Below are 13,323 nucleotides of genomic sequence, written 5' to 3' on the forward strand. Positions count from 1 at the left end.
GTTTTCAACAACAAATTTTTATCACAACAGAGAAAAACAGTAACCCCTCCCCTCCAATACAAAAACAATAAATTAACAAGAAAAAGAAATAAGCGTAAAACCATGCGAACAAACCCCCATAACGAACCCGTAGCCCCCCCCCCCCCCCGCCCCCCCCCCTCTCACAGGCTACCTTCCCCCGATTCCTGTACATTTTCCCCTGATTCTTGGCCACCTGACTATTCTTCCTCTTGTTCGTTGGCCACAAACAGGTCCCGGAACAATTGTATGACTGGATCCCACGTTCTGTGGAAGCCGTCGTCTGACCCTCGGATGGTGAATTTGACTTTCTCCGTTTGGAGAGATTCAGAGAGGTCGGACAGCCAGCCTGCAGCTCTGGGTGGTGCTGCTGACCGCCAGCCAAACAGGATTCTACGGCGGGCGATCAGGGAGGCAAAGGCAAGGGCGTCCGCCCTCCTCCCCAGGAATAGATCTGGCTGTTCTGAAACCCCGAAGACCGCCACTATCGGACATGGCTCCACCTTCACCCCCACCACTTTGGACATAGCCTCGAAGAAGGCTGTCCAGTACTCCACAAGTCTGGGGCAAGACCAGAACATGTGGGCATGGTTGGCCGGGCCTCTTTGGCACCGTCCACATCTGTCCTCCACCTCCGGGAAGAACCTACTCATACGGTTTCTTGTTGAGTGGGCTCTATGTACCACTTTTAGTTGCGTCAGGCTGAGCCTTGCGCATGTGGAGGTGGAGTTGACCCTATGCAGTGCTTCGCTCCAGAGTCCCCACCCTATCTCAATCCTCAGGTCATCCTCCCATTTCATTCTTGTTGCGTCCAGTACGGTGTCGTCCCTTTCTACCAGTCGGTCATACATGTCGCTACAGTTCCCTTTCTCTAGGATACTTGCGTCCAGTAGGTCTTCCAGTAGTGTCTGTCGTGGCGGTTGTGGGTACGTCCTTGTCTCCTTTCGTAAGAAGTTTTTGAGCTACAGGTACCGTAGCTCGTTCCCCCCGGCTAGCCGAAATTTCTCTTTCAGTTCGTCCAGTGTTGCGATCCTGTCGTTCGTGTGTAGGTCCCTGACTGTCATTGTTCCCCCGTCCTGTCTCCACCTTTTGAAGGTGGCATCAGTCAGTGCTGGTGTGAACCTATGGTTGTTGCAGATTTAGCATTTCCTAGCATTCCCCCCCCCCCCCCCCCCCCCCCATACGAACGCCATGATAAGTTTGTCCAGCGCTTTGAAAAAGGCCTTGGGGATGTAGATCGGAATGGATCTAAACAGGAAGAGGAACCTGGGCAGTACGTTCATTTTGATCGTCTGGATTCTTCCCCGCGAGGGAGAGTGGGAGTGTGTTCCATCTTTGCAAGTCCTTTTTTACTTCCTCCGTCAGGCTGGTGAGGTTCCATTTGTGGATCCCTTTCCAGTCATGGGCTATTTGGATCCCCAGGTAGCAGAATTTGTGTCGGGCTTTCAGGAGTGCGATGATTCCGTTCATGCTGCTTTGTGAGTCCGAGATGTAGAGGAGCAGATCATCTGCATAGAGTGAGACTCTGTGCTCTCTGCCTCCCCTTCGGATCCCCCTCCAATATTTTGCTGCCCTGAGCACGATTGCTAGCGGTTCGATTGCTAGTGCGAACAGCAGCGGGACTGTGGGCATCCTTGTCTGGTGCCCCTGTGCAGCTGGAAGTACATGGATACAAAATTGACTGAGTTACAGGAAACGGTAAGTGTTCGCACCCAAAGAACAGAGAACAATACAGCACAGGAACAAGCGCTTCGGCCCTCCAAGCCCGTGCCGATCACATGTCCTATCTAGACTAACCGCCTGTATCCTTCTATACCCCGTCTGTTCATGTGCCTATCCAGATAAGTATTAAAGGTCGCTAATGTATCTGCCTCAACCACCTCTCTTGGCAGTGCATTCCAGGCCACCACCACCCTCTGTATAAAAAAAACTTCCCCTGCACATCTCCACTGAACCTTTTCCCCCCTCACCTTGAACTTGTGCCCCCTTGTAATTGTAATTTCCGCCCTGGGAAAAAGCCTCCCAACTGTTCACCCTATCTATACCCCTAATAATTTTATGAACTTCTGTTAGGTCGCCCCTCAGCCTCTGTCTCTCTAGGGAGAACAATCCCAGTTTTTCCAATCTCTCCTAATAGCTAATACCCTCCATACCAGGCAACATCCTGATAAACCTTTACTCTCTCCAAAGCATCCATCCCTTGGGATTCCTGAAATTATATTAATGACCTAGATCTTGATGTACAGGATACAGTTTCAAAATTGGGGCTGATAAGGCACTTTTGTAAACCATGAGGTGGATGGTGAAGAATTTCAAAAGGACATAGACAGGTTGGTGAATGGGAGATCAATGCAGATGGAAATTTAATACAAAGAAGTGTGAAATGATTAATTTTGATAGAAAGAATGCATCGAGACAACATAAAATAAAGGATGCAATTTTAAAGGGAGTCAGGAGCAGAGGGTCCTGGATTGAAAGAGTGGTTAATAAAGCATCTGTCATCCTGGACATTATCAAAATGCGCATAGAATATAAAAGCAAAGAAGTTATGATCAAACTCCTATAAAGCACCAGCTTGCCCTCAGCTGGAGTATCACATCTACTTGGCACCACACTTTAGAAAAATGGCTTTAGAGAGACTGCAATCCCGGGGCTGAGCAACTTCAGTATGTGGATAGATTAGAGAAGTTGGGATGTTTTCCTAGGAGAAGAGAAGATAGGGAGAAAATGTGATAGAGGTATATGCTGGCTCAGCCAGTGCTGCCCACGACCCATTAACGAATAAAAAAAAAAAATGAGCGGTCTGGACAGAGTAGGTGGAGAAAGAATATTCCCACTGATGGAGGAATTGAGAATGAAAGGGCACAGATTTAAGGTAACTGGCAAAAGAAGCAATGGCAATCTGAGGAAAAACCTTCTTCTTGCAGCAAGTGCCTAGGATCTGGAACGCACTGCCTGGATGCGTGGTCAATGCAGGTTCACTCGGGGTATTAGATTGTTATCTGAAAAGAAAGAATGTGGGGTGGCCCGGTGGCACAATGATTAGCACTGCTGCCTCACATCGCCGAGGGCCTAGGTTTGATCCTGGCCCAGGGTCACTGTCCGTGTGAAGTTTGCACATTCTCCCCATGTCTGCGTGGGTCTCACCCCCATAACCCAGAAAGATGTGCAGGGTAGGTGAATTGGCCATGTTAAATTGCCCCTTAAGTGTAAAAAAAATAATTGGGTACTCTAACTTAAAAAAAAGAGAGGTTGTACAGGGCTTTGTGGAGAAAGCGGGGTTGTGGCACTGGGAAAATTCCTTGTACAAAGAACCTGCTCAGACACAATGGACCAAATGACTTCCTTCTGTGCGGTAACAATTCTGTGATTCACGATTGCTTCAATATTGAATGAAATGCCAACTTGTCTTCTCTGTTTGAGTCTATGTAGAGGCTTAATTGCACAGCTATCTGACTTTGAAGCACTCCTGCTACTAACTGAATGAATAAGCATTCAAAATGTGACATTTACTGTCTTTGCTTTATTCAATACCTCATTTTAAATGATTGTAGCCAACTTGGATGGTCCTACATACCGCATTTGAATGTCCTGTCTAACCAAGTGAAGCTTTGTCTTTGCTTGGATGGCTTTGCATCAATATTCGAAATTCCTCACAACTACCTGTTCCTTTTATTTGCAGGGAAGTCCTTAAAGAAGATGAATCAGGTTCTCTTAAAGCTACTGTTGATGATCTTCTCTTCAAAGAAAAAAGAAAAAGGTAATCCGAGTCCAAATTAGTATGTTTTTGTTCACTGAAGTGCAAGGAGAATAGCTCTTTCAGGGAATTTTGAAGGCATAATGGTCTAATTTTGTATTGTGAAATTCTAATTTTCCAAGTCCCTCCTCACTGATTCTCCAACCAAACACAGTCTTTTTACTGTATTGCTACCCATTAACCCTTCTTATTTTTAAAAATGAGTCTTTTTAGTCAATGTGTATCAGAGGATCCTGACTTCAATTTCTGTTTCTCTAAGTCATCTTGCCTCTCCTTCCTTCCTTGTAGAGTACTTGAGCAGCATGGACAAGTTCGACTTGGAATGGTAAGTCATTTACATTTTAATCTCTTAATTTGTTGCAGCCACCAAAATCGATTAGTGAATTGTCATTTTTACCTGAAAAACAAGAATTCTATCAAACTGCAGTTTACATATTGTAGAAATGCAAAATTGTTGAAATCCTGCCTCAACACCCTGGGTGGCACAGTGGGTTGCACTGCTGCCTCACAGTGCCAGGGATCTGGGTTCAATTCCAGCCTTGGGTGACTGCCTGTATGGAGTTTTCACGTTCTGCTTGTGCCTGCGTGGGTTTCCTCCCTCAGTCCAAAGATGTGCAAGTTAGGTGGGTTGGCCATGCTAAATTACCCCATTGTGTCCAAAGATGGGCGAGGTTCGGTGGGGTTACAGGGTTTTATAAAAATATAAATTTAAAGTACCCAATTATTTTTTCCAATTAAGGGGTAATTTAGCATGGCCAATCCATCTACCCTGCACATCTTTTTGCGTTGTGGGGTTGATACCTAGGCAGGCACGGGGAGAATGTGCAAACTCTACACAGACAGTGATCCGGGACCACCTGGGTTACAGGGTAATGGTGATATGGTGATCAGGAGGGGGAGTGGGCTCAGTTTGAACAGAGACAGCCAGGCCTGTGAGGAACACCTCAACTGGGGCAGCAGGCTCAGTTTGAACAGAGATGGCCAGGCCTGTGAGGAACATCTCAACTGGGGCAGCGGGCTCAGTTTGAACAGAGACGGCCAGGGCTGTGAGGAACACCTCAACTGGAGCAGCGGGCTCAGTTTGAACAGAGACGGCGAGGCCTGTGAGGAACACCTCAACAGGGGCAGCGGGCTCAGTTTGAACAGAGATGGCCAGGCCTGTGAGGAACACCTCAACAGGGGCAGCGGGCTCAGTTTGAAAAAACATCCAGGAGTGACGTCACGGAAAACTGTTAGTTGGTTGGTGCGAAGCTGCTATTAGGGACTGCGCTTTAAATTGCAATAGCTAGAGAAACGGATCATTTATAAAGAAGTAACTCCTGAGTTTCAGTAAGGAACATTAGCAGTAAGGAAACAAAGTGAAATCAAGTCAAAATGAAATAAGGTAATTTGGTAAACAAAGTAAGATGAAGTTCGAGGGCAGCGCTGGGGAGGAAAAAGAGCGCGAGAAAGAGCAAGACTGAGATCGGAGTCAGGAGGATAAAAAGAGTGCAGGAAAAAGTGAGCCTGCGAGCGGAGTGTGGCTTGGCGTTTGGAGCTCCATCAGGATTCAAAAATGACACTGGGCAAATGGAAGCAGCTTGTTGGGTGAGTATGATCGGGTAAGCATTTACTACTTTTGTCGCTTGTAGTTTGTGAGGTCTATATTTTGTGAGGCCTATATTTTGTAGTAACAAGCACCATGGAAGGGCCTTAGAATAATTGATATTATCTGATTTTAAGTATCTCCCATAGGTTTATTTAAAGGGGCAAGTCGGGAGGATTTCGGACGTATACCGCGTAATGCAGGAGGTAGACGAGGCCTCGGTAGAGGAGCTGAAGGGTAAATGGGAAGAGGAGCTGGGTGAGGAGATTGAGGAGGGGACGTGGGCGGATGCCCTGGAAAGGGTGAATTCCTCCTCTTCCTGTGCGAGGCTTAGCCTCATACAGTTCAAGGTGCTGCACAGGGCCCACATGACTGGGGCGAGGATGAGTAGGTTTTTCGGGGGTGAAGACAGGTGTGCTAGGTGCTCGGGGAGCCCAGCGAACCACACCCATATGTTTTGGGCATGCCCAGCGCTGGGGGAGTTTTGGAAGGGGGTAGCAAGGACGGTGTCGAGGGTGGTAGGATTCAGGGTCAAGCCAGGCTGGGGACTCGCAATTTTTGGGGTTGCAGTGGAGCCGGGAGTGCAGGAGGCGAAAGAGGCCGGTGTTCTGGCCTTTGCGACCCTAATAGCCCGGCAGAGGATCGTGCTTCAATGGAACGATGCGAGGCCCCCAAGCGTGGAGGCCTGGATCAATGATATGGCAGGGTTCATCAAATTGGAGAAGGTGAAATTTGCCCTGAGGGGATCAGTACAGGGGTTCTTTAGGCGGTGGCAGCCTTTCCTGGACTTCCTGACGGAACGGTAGGGAAATAGGCCGGCAGCAGTTTTTAACCATGGTTTTGTTAATATTGTTTTGTTGTTTATATTTTGTGAAAATCTTAATAAAAATTATTTTAAAAAAAATAACTAAAGGGGCAAGCCATGACAGGAGAGCTCAAAGCCATGGTGTGCTCCTCCCCTGCCCGGGACCAGCATGTGTACAGGAAGTGCCTTCAGCTGTAGCTTCTGGAAGCGCGGGTTTCAGAGCTGGAGCAGCAACTGGGGACATTTTCTGTAAGCATGCTGGTCCCAGGCATCCATCGTGGATAGTACATATAGAGAGGTGGTCGCACTGCAGGCTAACATCCCACAGGCAGGAAGGGAATGGTTGCCCATCAGGCAGAGCAAGAGGACTGGGCAGGCAGTGCAGGAATTTCCTGTGGCCATTCCTCTGTAAAACAGCTGTACCACTTTGGATACTGTTGGGGACAATAGCCTCTCGGGGAAAGCAGCAGTCGCCAAATTTGTTGCACCATGGTTAGCTGTGCTGCACAGGAGGAGTAAAAAGTGCAGGAATGCAATAGTTATAGGGGATTCAATTGTAAGAGGAATTAATAGATGCTTCTGTGGCTGCAAGTGAGACTTCAGGATGGTATGTTGCCTCCCTGGTGCTAGGGTGAAGGATGTCTCAAAGCAGCTGTGGGGCATTCTGGGGGTGGGGGGGGGGGGGGGGGGGCAGAAACAGCCAGTGGGTGTAGTACAATTGGTACAAACAGCATAAGGGGAAAGGGGGGGGGGGATCCTCAAAGCATAATTTAGGAAGTAAGGTGAAAGTAGGGCCTCAAAGTTAGTGATCTCAGGATTGCTACCAGTGCCGTGTACTTGCCAGAACAGAAATAGAAGGATGTACTGGATGAATACATGGCTGAAGAGATGGTGCGAGGGGGAGGGCTTCAGATTCCTGGGGCATTGGGACCAGTTTTGGAGTAGGTGCCACCTGTGTAATCTGGACAAGTTACACCTGGACAGGACCAGGATTGATGTCCTAAAGGGAATATTTGCTAGAGTGGTTGGAGAAGGTTTAAACTAAAATGGAAGAGGAATGGGAACCTATGCAAGGAACCAGAGGAGGGGGAAACATGGTCAAGAACAAAAGACAGGAAGAGGAATAAGAAATGTGCTAGGCAGAGAAATCAAGGGCCAGAATCGAACAGAGTCACAATGAAAATTAATGGCAACAGGCTTTGTATCTTAATATGTGGAGCATTCACAATAAAGTGGATGAATTAACCATGCAAATATATGTAAATGGGTATGATGTAGTTGGGATTACTGAGACATGGCTGTAGGGTGACCAGGGATGGGAACTTAACATCCTTCAGGGGTATTCAATATTTAGGAAGGGCAGGCAAAAAGGAAAAGGCAGTGGGGTTGCATTGCTTTTTAAAGAGGAAATTAGTGCAACAGTGAGGTCGGATATTAGCTCCAATGATGTGGAATCTATATGGATAGAGCTGAGAAACATCAAGGAGCAAAAATATGTGTGGGGATTGTATATAGACCCCAGACTGTAGTGGTGCTATTAGGAATGGTATTAAACAGGAAATTAGAGACACATGCAATAAAGGAACATCTAATTATGGGTGACTTTAATCTGCATATAGATTGGGCAAATCAAATTAGTAACAATACCGTAGAGGAAGAAATCCTGGAGTGTGTATGGGATGGTTTTCTGGACCAATACGTTGAGGAATCAACTAGAGAATAGGCCATCCTAGGCTGAATATTGTGTAATGAGAAATAAATCATTGACAATTGTGCGAGGCCCCTTGGGGATGAGTGACCATACTATGACATAATTCTTCATCATGATGGAGGGTGATGTAGCTAATTCGGAGACGAGGGTCCTGAATCTAAATAAAGAAAACTTTGATGGTATGAGGCGCTAGTTGGCGGTAATGGATTGGAGAATGTTTCTTAAAGAGATGACGGTAGATAGATAATAGCAAACATTCAAAGAGCACATGGGTGAATTGTCATATTTGTTCATTCCTGTCTGGAGCAAAAATAAAATGGGAAAGGTGGCCAAATCATGGCTTACAAGGGAAATTCAAGATAGCATTAGATCGAAGGAAGAAGCATACAAATTGGCCAGAAAAAACAGCAGAGTGGAGGGTTGGGAACAGTTTAGAATTTGGCAGAGTACAAAGCGACTGATTAAGTGGGGGGGGGGGGGGGGGGGGGGGGGGGGATAGAATACCTGAATAAGCTTGCAGGGAACATAAAAACTGTAAAAACATCTATAGGTATGTGAGAAGAAAAAGATTGGTGAAGTCAGAAACGGGTTTTTATAATAGGGAACAAAGAAATGGCTGACCAATTAAATACTTGTGTCCTGTCTTCACAAAGCAGGACACAAATAATGTACCATAAATGTTGGGGGTCACCAGGGTTTAGTGAGAGGGAGGAACTGAAGTACATCAGTATTCGTAGGGAAGTGGATTTGGGAAATTTATGGGATTAAAGTCCGATAATTCTCAAGGGCCTGATAATCTACATTCCCCCGAGTGACCCTAGAAACACTGGATGCATGGTGGTCATCTTCCAAGATTCTATAGACTTTGGAACATTTTCTACGGATTGGAGGGTAGTTAGTGTAACCCCATTATTTAAAAAGGGAGGGGGAGAGAAAACAGGAAATATAAACCAGTAAGCCTGATGTTGGTAGTGGAGAAAATGCTCAGGTCCATTTTGAAAGATGTAATGGTACTGCACTTGGGAAAACAGTGACAGGATCGGACAGAATCAGCATAGATTTACGGAAAGGAAATCCTGCTTGACAAATCTAGTGGAATTCTTCAAGGATGTAACTAGTAGAGTTGACGAGGGGGAACCAGTGGATGTGGTATATTTAGACTTTGAGAAGGCTTTCGACCAAATCCCACATAAGAGAGTAGCATGTAAAATTGAAGTGCATGGGATTGGGGGTAGTATATTGAGATGGATAGAAAACTAGTTGGCAGGCAGGAATCAAAGAGTAGGAATAAACTGGTCTAATTCCAAATGTCCGGAAGTGATTAGTGGGGTATTGCAAGGATCAGTGCTAGGGCCCCAATATTATATATATATATATAATATATAAATGATTTGGATGAGGGAACTAAATGTAATATCTACAAATTTGCCGATGACACAAAGCTGAGTGGGAGGATGAGCTGTGAGAAGGATGCAGAGATGCTTCAGTAGGATCTGGACACGTTGAGTGAGTGGGCAAAAGCATGACAAATGCAGTATAATGTGGATAAATGTGAGATTATCCACCATGGTAGCAAAGGCAGATTATTATCTGAATGGGTATAGATTGAGAGAGGATGGCAGCACGGTGGCTCAGTGGGTTAGCCCTGTTGCCTCACGGCACCGAGGTCCCAGGTTCGATCCCAGCTCTGGGTCTGTCTGTGTGGAGTTTGCACATTCTCCCCGTGTTTGTGTGGGATTCGCCTCCACAAACCAAAGATGTGTGCGGGGTAGGTGAATTGGCCACTCTAAATTGCCCTTTAATTGGAAAATATAAATTGGGTACTCTAAATTTATAAAAATAAATTTAAAAGAAAATAGATTGAGAGTGGGGAATGTGCAACGAGACCTTGCTGTCCTTGTATACAGGCGCAGATGGAGCAGACGGTAAAGCAGGCAAATGGTATGTTGGCTTTGAGAGTGAGAGAATTCGCGGACAGGAGCAAGGATATCTTGCTGCAATTGTGCAGGGCTTTGAGACCACATCTGGAATATTGTGTGCAGTTTTAGTCTCTTTATCTGAGGAAGGATGGGCGAGATTCTCCCAAAACGGGAGAAATCGTAAAGCTGCCGTAAAACCCGGGCGGGTTTTACTGCAGCGCGCCCCTTCCCGACCGGGGACCGATTCTGGTCCCCGGTCGGGGCTAGCAGCCCGACGCCGTAGGCTCCGGCAAGACGGGCTTAACGAAAATCGTTAAGCCCGCTTGCCGGAGTTAGCGCCGGCTGACGCGTCATATGACGTCAGCCGCGCATGTGCAGTTTGGAAGACTCCAACCCGCGCATGCGCGGGTGACGTCATCGCGTTTTGCGCGAAACCTGCGCATGCGCGGGCCGGGTTGCCCCTCAGCCGCCCCGCGAATGGATACTGCGGGGCGGCGGAAGGACAAGTAGTGCGCGGGCATCGGGCCCGCTGCCCGCGATCGGTGCCCACCGATCGCGGGCCCATGGCACCTTGGCACGGCCGTGGTACGGCCGTGCCAATCGGTGCCATGGTTATTAATAGCGAGTTTGTGACGCCGGTTTTACGAACGGCAAGACCAGGTGTGTTTGCCGTTCGTAAAAACGGCGGAAAGGGCTGGGACTTCGGCCCATCTAACAGCTGAGAATCGCTGCCGGCCGTAAAAAAACGGCGGCAGCGATTCGGGTCGGGACTTCGGCGGGGGGGGGGGGGGGGGGAGAATAGCGGGAGGGCGGCAAAAATGTCGGGAAGGCCCTCCCGCTAGTCTCCCACCCGTCGTGGGGGGCGGAGAATTTCGCCCGATGTTCTTGCTATAGAAGGAGTGAGTGCAGGAAAGGTTCAATAGACCGATTCCTGGAATAGTGGGACTGATGCATGAGGAGAGATCAGGATTATATTCGCTGGAGTTTAGAAGAATGAAGGGGGATCTCATAGAGACCTATAAAATTCTATTTTTTTTAAAGTTTAAAAAAATAATTTAGCATGGCCAATCCACCTACCTTGCACACCTTTTGGGTTGTGGGGGTGAGACCCACACAGACACTGGGAAAATGTGCAAACCCCACACGGGCAGTGACCCAGGGCAGTGGTGCTAACCACTGCGCCACTGTGCCACCTGAGACCTATCAAATTCTAACAGGACTAGACAGGGTGGATGCAGGAAGGATGTTCCCAATGGTCCAGAATCTGGGGTCAGTCTAAGGATGCAGGGTAAACCATTTAGTACTGAGATGTGGAGAAATGTCTTCACCCAGAGAGTGGTGAGCCAATGGAATTCGCTACCACAGAAAGCAGTTGAGAACAGAACATTTTATGTTTTCAAGAAGGGGTTAGATATAGCTCTTGGGGCTAAATGGATCGAAGGATATGAGGGGAAAGTGGGAACATATTACTGAGTTAGATGATCATAATGAATGGTGGAGCAGGCCTGAAGGGCCGAATGGCCTCCTGTGTTTTTTTTCCTTTTTTAAAAATTTAGAATACCCAATTATTCTTCCCAATTAAGGAGCAATTTAGCGAGGCCAATCTACCTACCATGCACATCTTTGGGTTGTGGAAGGGCAGCACGGTGGCGCAGTGGGTTAGCCCTGTTGCCTCATGGCGCCGAGGTCCCAGGTTCGATCCCGGCTCTGGATCACTGTCCGTGTGGAGTTTGCACATTCTCCCCGTGTCTGCATGGGTTTCACCCCCACAACCCAAAGGCTAGGTGGATTGGCCATGCTAAATTGCCCCTTAATTGGAAAACAAAAATTGGGTACTCTAAATTTAATTTTAAAAATCTTTGGGTTGTGGGGTGAAACCCACACAGACATGAGAATGTGCAAACTCCACATGGACAGTGATCCAGGGCCGGGATCGAACCCGGGTCCTCAGCATAGTGAGGCAGCAGTGCTAACCACTACCCCACCGTGTGCCCTAGCCTACTCTTTTTTTAATGTTTCTATGGGTGTATGTTTTCAAATTCTTTGATAGTCTTCCACTTCCCTATCTCTGTCGTCTCATCCAGCTCTGTAACCCTCAGATATTCCAATTCTGGCCTTTTTACCATCTCTAATTTTAATCACTCATCCATTGCCTGGCCATGCCTTCATCTGTAAAGACCCTACGTAAAGCATTTGGCCTAATCCTCTCTGTTACTCTCTTCACCTTCGTGCTTCATAAATCCTACTTTTTGGTAGAGCCTTTGGTCACCTTCCCTCATATCTCCTTATGTAACTTGTCAAACTTTGTTTCGTAATGTTCCTGTGGAGCACCTTGGAACCTTTCATACACTAAAGGTGTTATGTAAATGTGATTTGTTATAATTGTAAGATGATTGTATGATGCAGGGTAGTTGCCCTTATGTTGACCTTTGAATTTTATAGATGCGGCACTTGTATGTGATAATAGACATGTCAAGATCAATGGAAGATCAGGATTTGAAACCGAATCGACTTACCTCAACATTAAAGGTAAATAAAAGCATTGTGTTGGGTTCTTCTGATTTTTAGATCAGATCAGACAATTCTCATTTTAATAAAACACTTGATGATCCCCCAACGTTATAACTTTTAAGTATGAAATCTTCTCTGATTTTTTTTCTTCTTTTTCTTGTAAATTTAGAGTACACAAGTATTTTTTCCCCCCCAATTATTAAGGGGCAATTTAGTGTCGCCAATCCACATAACCTGCACATCTTTGGGTTGTGGGGGATCAAACCGGGATCAAACCTGGGTCCTAAGTGCCGTAGGCAGCAGTGCTAACCACTGCGACACCGTGACACCCAATCTTCTCTGATTTGTAATTGAAAATGGATGTAATGAAAATTACTACTTTTGAGCTTTTTTATTTGACTGACTCATCCTACATGTACCACCACCTCCCTCTGCACTTCCTTTTGTATCACGTATCCTGATGAATTGATTTGTGTAATACCAGCGCAATTGAGAAAGTTTAGTTCGACTAAAATTGGGAAGCGATAACATTAATGGCTTTGATGGAGAGGCATGTTGACACAGTGATTAGCACTGCTGCATCACAGCACCAGCACCCTGGTTTGATTCCAGCCTTGGGTCACTGTCTGTGTGGGGTTTGCGCATTCTCCCCGTGTCTGCGTGGGTTTCCTCCGGGTGTTATGGTTTCCTCCCACCATCCAAAAATGTGCAGTTTAAGTGGATTGGCCGTGCTAAATTGTCCCTTCGAGTCCAGGGATGTGCAGGTTTGGTGGCTTACAGGGTTTGGAGGGGGAGTGGGCCTAGGTATGGTGCTCTTTCATAGGGTTGGTGCAGACTCGATGGGCTGAATGGCCTCCACTGTAGAGATTCTATGGATTTCCTGATTCTGCTCTTGCTGCTCCATACATTTCCATTCATAATATTAAATAAGGAAAATTGCCAGCTGGCCCTTGGTACAGAAGTAAAATTTGCGTAGTAGTTGGAAACAAATTATTTGGGTTACTGAGACCTTAACTG

General features: G+C 46.7%; 1 protein-coding gene across 1 annotated transcript in view; it reads left to right on the plus strand.

The window, feature by feature from the left end:
* gtf2h2 (general transcription factor IIH, polypeptide 2) overlaps nucleotides 1-13,323 on the plus strand; it is a 76,359-nt gene that overhangs the window by 7,547 nt on the left and 55,489 nt on the right. Inside the window, exons 3-5 of the mRNA XM_038805411.1 lie at nucleotides 3,701-3,778; nucleotides 4,064-4,100; nucleotides 12,238-12,324. Of these exons, the coding sequence (XP_038661339.1) occupies nucleotides 3,701-3,778; nucleotides 4,064-4,100; nucleotides 12,238-12,324 (202 nt within the window). The remainder of the gene's footprint in view (nucleotides 1-3,700; nucleotides 3,779-4,063; nucleotides 4,101-12,237; nucleotides 12,325-13,323) is intronic.

The sequence above is a fragment of the Scyliorhinus canicula genome, chromosome 8 (assembly GCF_902713615.1).
Source record: "Scyliorhinus canicula chromosome 8, sScyCan1.1, whole genome shotgun sequence".
Classification (NCBI taxonomy): Eukaryota; Metazoa; Chordata; class Chondrichthyes; order Carcharhiniformes; family Scyliorhinidae; genus Scyliorhinus; species Scyliorhinus canicula.